At 39.6% G+C, this 11,470-nt stretch overlaps 1 protein-coding gene across 3 annotated transcripts; it reads right to left on the reverse strand.

Moving 5' to 3' along the window:
• Positions 1 to 2,663: 2,663 nt before the first annotated feature.
• LOC149813345 (uncharacterized) lies at positions 2,664 to 11,054 on the reverse strand. 3 transcript variants are annotated; one of them, XR_016428345.1, is made up of 3 exons: positions 10,699 to 11,054; positions 10,126 to 10,238; positions 9,905 to 10,048 (listed from the first exon to the last, which is right to left on the reverse strand). XR_016428345.1 is itself a non-coding variant. In XM_089992102.1 (2 exons), exons 1-2 carry the CDS (start codon positions 10,804 to 10,806, stop codon positions 3,160 to 3,162), a joined length of 1,473 nt encoding a protein of 490 aa, XP_089848228.1. In that variant the 5' UTR covers positions 10,807 to 11,054; the 3' UTR covers positions 2,664 to 3,159. The 3 variants fall into 3 exon arrangements, 1 of the variants encoding a protein (XP_089848228.1); XR_016428344.1 differs by having other exon boundaries at positions 10,126 to 10,504; XM_089992102.1 differs by lacking the exons at positions 9,905 to 10,048; positions 10,126 to 10,238 and adding an exon at positions 2,664 to 4,524.
• Positions 11,055 to 11,470: the final 416 nt, after the last annotated feature.

Genomic DNA, 11,470 nt, shown 5'->3' on the forward strand with positions numbered 1-11,470 from the left:
TTACTTACCTTGCTAAGCAAGTGTGGTTTAATTCTACCAACGGGGGCTCCGCTTGTCGGGCAGGAGCAGTTAGTGCACGTCACCTTGTGTCGGGACATTGCAAGTTCGAATTCCAACGGTTATGGTTGTATAACTGGCAAGGGTTTGCCTAACCCTAGCTTTCTCTGTAAAAAAAAAAGTGTGGTTTAATTCTTCTTCTTTTGTGGACCTTCTACCTGGTCGTGCTGAAGAGGATTTGGCTTGTGACGTCCTGTTTTTTTTCACTTAGTTGCTCTTCTATCTGTTTGCTCATTTGAGATGTGGCATAATCAATAAAAGATTCTCTCTTGTGAGGTTGGTTATCATAGTTTTTGTCCCTTTTGCTCTTCTAGTTTAGGTCCTATTATGACAAAAACATAAAATTTTTAATCTTATCTTTTTGTTATTTTATTTCCTTTTCTTAGAATTATTAATGGAAAAGGGGGTTAATAATGTGTTAATAGGGATATACATGTTTTTGATGAATATACCTGTTTATATTTTTTGTATTAATGACCCAAATGTCCCTACATCCCTGCATAATTTTTTTCATATATATTATTAATGTATTATGCTTTTTCTGATTTTCTAAGTTTCTTTTTCAAAGTATAGCATTGATACTCTTTGATAAAATTATCCTGCAAATTTGCGTGACTACTGTTACTGCTAGATAGCTTTATAAGTTCCATTCGTTCTATGCTATCTTCTAAATTGATTGGTCTTTTAAGGCGCTTTTGGTTTATGATTAGGTAATTAATGTATTTCAACTTTGGTGACTGTTTGGTATGTAGATTTAAGGGTGTGATATTGGATCATGTCAACTTTTTGTTTGGTGCTGCCAAAAATGCTATAGGCCTATCACATTCTATGGTTGCCAGTTAGTAGGAAGTTGTTTATTATTAGGGGACTAAAAAATATTCAATTCAGAATGTCATCTTGAATGTTTGTAATGTTGTATTTGTACATATTTTGTTTTTGTGTACAACAACAACAACAACAACTACGCCTTCATCCCAAAATATTTTGTTTTTTGTGTATTTGTCGTTAATGTCAAAATTTTCACTTTTGAGTTTCGACAGCTTGTATGTATGTATGTATGTATGAGTATATATATGTTAGCTGTATGTAAAGACAGGCCGTTTTTCTGGTGTCAATAATAGATATAATTTATATGATAAGTTTTTTCTTCGTATTCAAACTTTGGATTTTAAATTGGCAGTTTTAGACTTTGACGTTCTTGAAAAATATTGTATAAAGATGTAAATAACAAAGCAACATTACTCTGAGTCATTTGTTTCACGTGTTTTTCATGAGAAATAGCTCAATTGGCGTCCCTTTCTCACCATGGATGAAACAAACATCCAAGCACGATGATGGGAGAGTGCCATGCTAGCGTAAGCGGGCCTCAGTTTTTTTTTCCACCGCCTACCTCTTTTCACATGTAAAACTCTGTGCCCTTTCTTATGAAATACCCTTTCATGGGAATGAAGCAAATAAGCCTAGAGCCTCTCTGTTTCATTCCCAAGAGGTGGGAAAAGGCTGAACTGGCAGTAAAGCTCAGTCTTCTCCCATCTCGAATGAAACAAACAGCAATAGGAGGGATGGGAATGAGATGAGCTGGCAGGCTCAGCCAACAACTTTTCTCTTACTCTACTCTTTTTGTAATGTTTCAGTCACACCTCCCCCCTGTGAAAACATTTGCATACAGCGCATGGGAAAGCTGGCCTTTTCCATTCTCACCTCATGAGAATGAAACAAACGGGCCCTTAAGATGTGTTTGAATATGTGGGACAAGAAAGCCTTTGAGAACAATTTATCAAGGATAAGGTTCGGCCACGTTTTTATCCATTAGTATGTGGGGAGACATTTTGCTTCAAAAGAGGCCTTTAAAAAAAAAAAAACTCAAGAGGTGCCACTTTTTCCTTAACCTCTTCTCCTTAAAATTGTGGGGTTTAAAAAGAAAATGTTTGCATGGACATTTCATCTCTAAGCAAACCTCCTCTCTTTCTCCAAACCCCAACAAAACCCTGAATTTCTTTTTAACATTTTGCCCAGTTTATTTGACTTTTTGACAATTTAAAAGGATGGAATCTTCACTTACAAGAGGCTTTGTGAACTCTTTGGATACCATCATGGTGCTCAAGAGGACACTTCAATAAGCCGTGTCAGGGAAGACAAATAACATGGCTATCACATTGCATCACCCCCTAAATTAATTACAGCTGGTAAACGAGTAGCACGATCCGAGCTTCAGTTGTTCAAGGTCAGCTTCTTCATGCTCATTCTTAGCCCGAGCTCAGTCTCAAGCAGTCAAGCTTACGACAAGCCAAGCAGAGCCTGAGCTCATGACAAGTCCAAGCTATACAAAGCTCAGCTAGATGCCAGCAATATATTTGTCATAAAATGGAAACCCAGAATTCCAACAGTGAGCCTCCTTTTGGCAGGTCAAGTGTCCTAACCATCATCCCATACATTTGCTTTCTCGTGGCATACGCAACACCTAGATCTTTTGCAACTTATAAAACTTCAGAAGATTCCAGGCAGGATGTTCATTGCAATCCAGGGGATGATAACCATAGGTAGAATTCCGCACATCTAGAGAGACTTTCTTTTGCACACTAAAACCCCATTTTCCAAACCATGGCTTTTATGAAATAGCCAAGAGATCATAGTATACATCCCAATATCTTCCATTTATACACAAGCAACTATTAGAAAAAGAGCAATTACTACATCCTTGAAATGTTCCCTTCAAACAAAATACAACCCCGAGCGGCCTGTCATTTCCCTTCCTGTAACGCTCAGGCAGGGGTTATAACCTTAAACCTAACCCTAAACTTGAATTCATTCATACCATTTCTTACCCGCTTTTCTTTTTCTTTACCACGAGAGAAACTTCCCATTTATACAAAAAAAAAAGAAGCTTCGTGCTTCAGTTTAATGATCATTTCTCCACCGATCCATAATTTGGTTTTCCTTGCATGAACAAGGAGATGAGTTGGTCAAGACTGTCTTTATCCTCTCCCGAAATCCATCCTTTACATTTTCAAGTGTTTACTCGGAAAGACAAAATCAGAGGTAAACGCATGTCATTAGTCTGCATCGAATAGCAGAAAGCCAGCTGCGGTCGTGTTCACCGCATTAGCAGACACCTGGCTGTATCATAGGGAAGAATGCCCAGTTCTTGGATCCAGCCTTCACCCCTACTTTCTCGTTTGCCCACCATTCGGAGCTGGTGATCGTGGTTGGCCCCACCGCTCCGTCTGTATTATCGAATTTGAACTCCTTCACCATTGCCAAGTCTACTTCAACCAGCTGTAGGACACCATCCGATGAATCGCCTGCAGCCCTGTCAGTGCCAGCAGAAGCTAGGTCCAAACTTGCAGTTACAGAGGAACACTGTTCCTTCAGTCGTCTTTCTGTTGGCTCCTCCAACCACAAGTGTGATTTCGAAGCATTGGATTCGCCAGAAAGTCTCCTACTTACAGCCATCAGCACCGGCGATTCAGGCATGCATCCTTCCACAACCTCAGGATCCAATAATTTGCAGTTCTTGACTTCGTCTGCACACAAGCCAAACGAAACTCTGTGGTCAACCAGTTGCTCATCCATAGAGCCATCTGCTGCATCACCAATAGAAACCATTTTTGGTATCTGACTCGCAAACACAGCGCCATCTTCACAAAAGGTCTTCAGCTTGGGATTCGGCAACATGTGAGCCAGCGGCTCAGTCAAGCTGGCAGCTGGATGCTGCTGCTCAGTGGACTTCTCAGCATTCGCAAATGCATCAATGCCGCTTAGCTTCGGTGGGCCATAGCTCTGAGACAGCACAGCTGAAGCAGACACATGAAAGGAGCTGGAAGAAAACTCGTGGTCGGGAAAAGGAGAAGATGTACCCGAACCGGAGATTCCCGAGCTAGGGGATATAAGATGCCCAATCGGGCTCCCTGGGTAAAGCTGGTAAGCTTGAAACTCAGAGTAGTGAACAGGTGTGAAAGGGAGAGGGAAGGTCAAACCCTTGTCTTCTTTGCACCTAGCATCCAGTGCAGAAGACAGTAGCTTGGCAAAGGGTACCTCTGGAGATGAGGGTGTGGTCACATGAACAGATTCTGGAGGTGGCGTGAAGGGAGCCGTGGAAGGCTCAGTGGTGAATGTAGAAAAAACAGGAGGTGAGACTAACTGGGTCTCATGTGCATAGGGGCCAATAGCAAAGATGGAAGGTCCACCTGGAGAATAAACATTAGAAGAGAAGGAACAAAGGGATAGAAGCCCAGCAGGTGATTGCCCAGCAGACGGAGGTTCAGATTGAAGGAAAGATGCAGGGGATGATGGAGGAGCAACAAATGGAAAGGCTGGGATCCGGGCATGAATCCGACTATCTCCAGCAGAAATACCATTTTCAGATGAAGGTGGTTCTGGAAGGACGACCGCATGACCAATACGGCTACCATGCCTATGGGATCCAAAACACCAGTATACACTCAAACAACCGGTCCATCTCCTCTTCTGTCAGATTATACCACAAGAAGAAAAAATATCAGTCAAAAAGTTGGTTGTTGATTTTCTAATTTTCTCTACATATCATAGACCCCAACAAGATTAAAACATGATATGCAGGGGCAGTATACTATTAAAGTTAAGATAAATAACACGGAAATAAGGAGTCAACCAGAATATGCATGTCATGAATCTACATAAAGAAGTTGAAACACACCAGCAGAAAATGGCATTTGGGTACAGAGGCAGAATTGTGAAGCTTGCTGAATTTATATGAGACAACGATAAGAGAAACTCAAAATGAAAATCAATCAAACTCTATGTCACAGGGACTCAGCAAACTGGGTGCTGCACCCGCCTTGATGTGACACGACGCGATGCTGGTGCGCGTGCGGCACCCAGTGCGGTCAACCTGACCCTGGGTGCATTGACTGCACCCAGGGTCATTTATGTCCAACTTTTGGACTATATATATATATATATATATATATATATATATATATATATATATATATATATATATATATATATATATATATATATATTTGCCGCACCCCCGCACCCAAGTTTTTTGAAAGTGCCGCACCCGCACTCGCACCCATGTGCAATGTTTTAAGAAAGACTACAGCCTCCGCTTTGTCAACTATAAAGCACTAAACCAGATTAGAAGCACCAAGAGCACAGAGTACCACCTCTCAGTCATTTCTATGGAATTCAATCTTATTTGCTTATCTTGAATTCATAACCTTAACACACAGCTAAAGACATCTTATCTGAGCCCCAGCTTGGTCTTGAGAGCGTGAACTGATTATTAACTTCAAACAGTACTCTCTCTCTCTCTCTCTCTCTCTCCACAAACACATTGAAAAGGCTGCAAGTATTCAATTCACGCTACTAACCCCCAACAAACTGTTCCTGACCAAGCTCCCTCCTGCCCCATCCCACTGTTTTCTGCTGGACGTGACTCAATGCCTATCCAATAGAGTGCAATAGCTGCATCCCACATTTGTAGCTCATTCATGATGCCCAATATCCATCTTAACATGGTCCAGAAACTATAATAACCAGTCAGAGCAACTCTAACATTCTATTTCATTTTCAAGCTACTTGGAATCTTAAATAAAAGGTCCTTAAGAGATGCACGGACATTCCTGCATTAATTCTACAAAGATCATCGTACATTTATCTTTTACACTTCTCCAACTTGATAGGCTGAACAGCCCAGCATGACTATAAAAAAAAAAATTGATAGGCTGAACATGAATTAAATTATAGCAGCCATCAAGACCGAATAGTACTATAATATTCTAATAGTACTAGGTCTCAATGGCTACTATCCTAATCAAGTACAACCACCCGTACAACCATAAATCATAGCAGCAGCTTCTGCCATGATGTAGAACAAGTCAAAGAACCAGACTGAAGGATCTTACTTACTAGGAATACAGTTTAGTTCTAAGAGTGGTTCAGAAATTTCGCAATGTTTGTCTCCTACTGTGGATGAACTATGATTTTTAAAAGTTTAAATAAATTAGGATTTTCTGTTTGCAGTTTCTTGATTGAGCAGTTAAAGATTTTGCAATGTTAGGCAGTTTCTTTATCAGAATCAAGATAGGTTTCTTATAGTATAAGTAGGTTTTATTATTAAATAGGAATGGAAGTTTCTTATCTTGTAAAAACACTTCAAGGTTCTTTTGTGAGACAAAATTATATTAAGTCTATTATCCCACCTTTCCCTATGGATTCAACTTGTTTTTACTGTTGATTAAAAGAGTCTTCGTATGATTTCAAGGAATCCCTCACCTTTTGGATTCAGAGATAATCAAGAAGAAAGGGCTCTGCTTAATTCAACCCTTGCTCTTTCCTACGACATCATAGAAAGAATCAAGCTGGCTGCTTACATTTAGGAAACCGAAAATAAAAATTCACTATGATCTCATGATCTCTTTGTCCAACTAAAAGTAGGCTCACAATATTAATTGTGAAGTCTCAACCATCCAAAGGCTCATTGCACACAAATTCTCTGGGAACTTGGCTAAAAACCCCAAAGGTCCACATTTACATTAAAACCACTGATAGCTTCCTCAACTTTCCAATGACCACCAAAAATATACTTTGGGCTCAGGGATACCATAGGCTGAGGACCATAAGTGGGTCAAACCCATGTGGAGCCAGGGTCATACCAAACCTGACAAGTCCAAGGCTAACAAAAACAAAAGAAAGTACCACTCTTTCAATATGTTACATGTCAATAGCAATCTGGTGACCCACAATTTAGGTTGAATGTACCTTTACCTAGACCCAACTTCAAGACTACTGAGATCCGACTGGTTTTGGACTATCTCACACATTTCTAAAGATCTATGGAAAGGCATATTTCGGAATATCTTAAAAGGTTTTGTTTTCTCCTCAAAAGGATTTCAAGCATTCTACATTTTTATAAAGAATTCAAAGATATTTTTGTAGACCTCAACAGTCAGCTTGTTGTGAGGGTTCTTCATCATATTTGAACACATCCTGGAGTTACAAGCAGAATGACAGAATCTCTTCAAGTAACCAATAGGATTTGTCATTGTTGAACTGTCAAGAATAATTTCATATTCCTAAAGATCTTAAAAGGGAAGCATACAACCTCTTTCCATCCATAACATTCATTTTGATCATATCTTCTTGAGCCAAGAATACATCCAACATCTTATCCATTCTCTCACTCTTCTTCCAGCAGCAACTAAAACAGAGCATTTAATTGCTCACCAATCATCTCATTGCAAAGGCAAGAGGAGGAGAAAGAAACTCCTTAGCCTGTCAAATCTTTGAGGTATAGCATAGTCAGCAATCACTCAGATGTTCATGTAGACCAGTGTTGTGAAAAGCGTCGAGGCGTAGCGAGGCGCTCCACCAAAATCTGAGGCGAAGGGTAAGCCTCGAGGCGTAAAATGTAAGCCTCAATTTTTTTTTTAAACTTAAAAAAACTATAAAAAATATCTAAAATTATAAATAAATAAAAATTTGTTTATTGATGAAGCAACAACCAACAAAAAATAAAAAATCTCAAATAAATACTGAAAAATATGAGATTAACATGTAAAAATAACATTAATGCAACAACTTGATCTATGTAAGTATCTAAGAAATAAAACATGAGCATTCATTAAATAAAAAATTAACATTAACAACGAAATGCATATTAGCATTAACAACCAAATGTTAATATATATATATATATATATATATATATATATATATATATATATATATATATATATATATATATATATATATATATAGGGTTGTGACTGCATGTAATTGCATGACTTGATTTTGCCACTAAAAGGGTTTAACGTCACATTCTAGAAGAGATTATTGCTCCTACAAAATTGAATACATTGAACAAGTTGACACGGTGATATTAATTTTCTGTGAAACGAAGCAACTAATCTCAATGACTTCATTAACGTGGTTGCTTTGAGTGTCTATTAGACTGCAAATTGGTGCACCTGCTACTAAGGGTGTCAATGGATTGGGTATGACCCGATCCTGACACATATTGGATTTTATAGGGCCAGGGTTTGGTTGCAAAGAAGGGGTTTTGATTAATTATTCAGGTTGGACCCATGAGGTCCGATTATTATATGGGTTGGGCATGGTTTATAAAATTTTATACCAAACCAGGTCTGACCGGAGTTTCGGTTAAGATTCTCAATTTTTCAATGTAAAATAATTAAAAATATTATTTTGCCAGGTATGGACTGGGTCTAGTTTATGCAATTTTTATCGGATCTGAGTATAGTTTTTCTTATAAAAATCCAATTAAACCCGAATCTTGATCTGATACCTACATTACTTAGTCGGATTCAGGTTTGGACCCACTCATTTTAACATAGGTCCAACTGCTGAGTTGTGGAGCCTGATTCAGAGTTTTTGCCTTTGCAGTAAGGGGGTACGGGGGCTCCCCCCAGCGCGGGTCCCGGACCTGGTCCACTCATTTTAACATAGGTCCAACTGATGAGTTGTGGAGGCGTAAATCTATGTGTTTTTGCTGTGTTTTGTTTCCTTCGGTTGTTTCTTGCTCGCGGTTTTCGTAACACCAACCTATTGACACCCCTACCTGGCACTGTCTGTGCATTTATCATGCCTTTTTTTTTATATTTACACATAAAAACCACCCCTATGATCAGAAACCTGGCCGTGTTGGCTTTGTCGGACATACTTACAGTCAGCGGGCTTGAACAAGGTAGTAAATGCCCTTTTTACTAGCACCTTAGTTAAATCTGCGTAAAAAAACCCCATAATTTTTGGTCAAATGAGGGCTTTGACCCTCATTTGACTAAAAAATTCAAGGTGTGTATGCCTCGGCTTGAGGGGGGGGGGGGTCTTAGGGGGGCAGCGCCCCCTGGAAGAATTTTTTTTTTGGGCTTATGTTTGAGACTCAGTGTCTTATGGATCAAACCCAATTTGTTTAGGTTTAGGGTTGTCGCCCTTGACTTGTATAAATTCTTTCTTTTCTTTCTCTCTTGTATCTTCCCTTGCCTTGTAGTAAATGCCCTTTTTACTAGCAGCTTAGTTAAAACTGCGTAAAAAAAATGCTATTTTTTGGTCAAATGAGGGCTTTGACCCTCATTTGACTAAAAAATTCAAGGCATCACCTCAAGGCGTGCACCTCAAGGTGTATGAGGCGCATGCCTCGGGGCTGTTGCGCTTTGTACATGCGCCTCAAAGCATAAATCCCCTCGCCTTGAGGCGAGGCGCGCTTTTTGCGCCTTGAAGTGCACTTTTTGCGCCTTGAGGCAGGTTTTTAATAACACTGATGTAGACAATAGCAACAAGCTAAAGAGTTTCTTTAAACTTCATAATTGAAACCTGTGGTTAGTGAGTGAACACGGAATTCTTACGTGAAAATAAGAGTGATCCATTATACTTGCTTAAGTGTTCGTCTGTGCATGTGCACCTCAAATTCCTTTAGCCGTTCTTAAAAAGTTCACCAAATATTTAATGACAGGTATTTCTATAAATTAACAAAAAGACTGAATGCATATTTATTAGTTGTGCCTTTAAAATGTAAAGGACATCTTTAGTAAATGGTGTCTGACCTTCCTAAAATTACTGTCACCCCTTCTAGCGATATTCTCAGAGTGGGTGAAACGCTCTGGTGAACTTGTTTGTGCAAATTAAGAGCACCATCTAAGGTTTCAAGATTTTGCCTCCCATCAAGGGATTCAAAACAGCTACATGGTTGGCTTTTTTTCTTTTTTTAATGAACATGTGCAAAAAACTCAACAAGCGACCTCATTAATTTGAACCAAATTTAGCCTAGGTGCCGTACTAGACTATATTATAAGTAATCTATCAGACAACTCCTATCCAAGCAGTGTATCAAATCACCGAGGGATTTGCTAAAAAATCTCCAATTACATTCCTTGATTTACATGCGCCAATCATGAACCTCCAAAGAACAATTTCTGACATAGTCCCAGAACAATCGAAGGATATCATTTCACACGGTCCGATACACCCTCCAGAACCGGAACATAACCTTATAGGAAACTGGTGTCAGCCCAAAGCATGCACAATTTTAGTGCCTTCAGCATATCCAAACTTTGCTTCCGTTACCTTGTTATGGCAAGTAGGAAGAGCTCCCTAGCTAGCGGGGATAATTGATGATTACCAATACCCCCAATCTCACACTACCTTCAGCCTCCTTTCAGAACGAAGGAGCAAAAAAGCTTTAAAAAAAAGGATAAAATAAAACAAAAGGAAATGATTAGTTACACATCTCATAGAACTTGTGAAGCATACTCATATAGTTGGTCAGTTCACGGTAAGACAAAAAAAACCATTTGAATACAAAAAAGCATAACCAACTAAGAGTGTAAGCAACACAAAGGTATCCGTCGATGCCAAAACGGTGGCCAAATGAAATAAAGGGTGAGAGAATTTAAAGACAAATCCCCACAGATAAACTCTCACGATTACGAACAAGATCACCAATCTACAGAGAATAAACAAGTCAATCAACAAACCGAAACTTAGATCCAGAAACACTAAAACAAGCAGCAAAACCGAACAAATCAAATAAAGGAAAAAACTCTCCACAATCGAAGCCAAAGACTTTCCATCATTTCGAACACAAAAGTCCAAGATCTACCAATTCTGCAGAAAACCGCAACGAATTCGAGATTATACCTGAACCGTGGCTTGCTGAACGCGCCTCTCCGCAGTGACGATCGCACGAGCGGCAGAATTTATCGTCTCGACGCTATTGTTCCCGTTGTTCGGCAGGATTCCCCTCATCGCGCCCTAGAAAGTCCTAATTCCACGTAAAAACTCCGTCTCCGATGGAAAATCGCTCGGATAGGAAAAGGAGACCGCGAATTGGCCGGATAAAGACGCCGGAGAACGCTGGAGACAGAAAAAACGCCGCTGGAGAGCTCGGAATTCGTTTTCCCGGTCATGAACCGTCGGAAGACCACGAGCGAGCGAAACTTTCCTAGGGTTTTTGAGTGGAAAAAATGTTGGAAAAAAGTTGGAGAAAAAAGAGCCAGGATGAAATGGGGAAAAGTTTGGGGTATTTATACTGGTCGCTTTCGAAGTCAAACACCGCAAATTTCCCACTTTAATAATTTGCCCTAAACCATGGTTACTTACTTAACACGAGTGCCTGGTTAGGTTAGTGACAAACCAACCAGCTATCAATGAAATTACATTAGTGCCCCGCCCTTAAAAGGGTGCTTGGCCTTTAAGGAGGATTGACTAATCTGTCCCCTATTTGGTTCAAAAATGACCGATTTGTCCTTAGTTGCAACTAGGACAAGCGCGAACGGGTCGGATATGGACTAGGACGTGAAGATCCGAATTAATCCAAAATTTCGACAATAAGTCATTGTCCAAATCGGAATGGAAAATGAATCAGATCCAAATTTTAATGGTACAACGGATCTGACTAAGAATAAAGATA

The sequence above is a fragment of the Nuphar pumila genome, chromosome 16 (assembly GCF_984573655.1).
Source record: "Nuphar pumila chromosome 16, dmNupPumi1.hap1.1, whole genome shotgun sequence".
NCBI classification, from domain to species: Eukaryota; Viridiplantae; Streptophyta; class Magnoliopsida; order Nymphaeales; family Nymphaeaceae; genus Nuphar; species Nuphar pumila.

What these genes read in the sequence shown, in the direction of transcription:
- LOC149813345 (XM_089992102.1), bottom strand. Translation starts at nt 10,806, where the DNA reads ATGAGGGGAATCCTGCCGAACAACGGGAACAATAGCGTCGAGACGATA. An exon ending in TTCAGCAAGCCACGGTTCAG is followed by an intron (nt 4,525 to 10,698) that starts GTATAATCTCGA and finishes ATAATCTGACAG; the next exon opens with AAGAGGAGATGGACCGGTTG.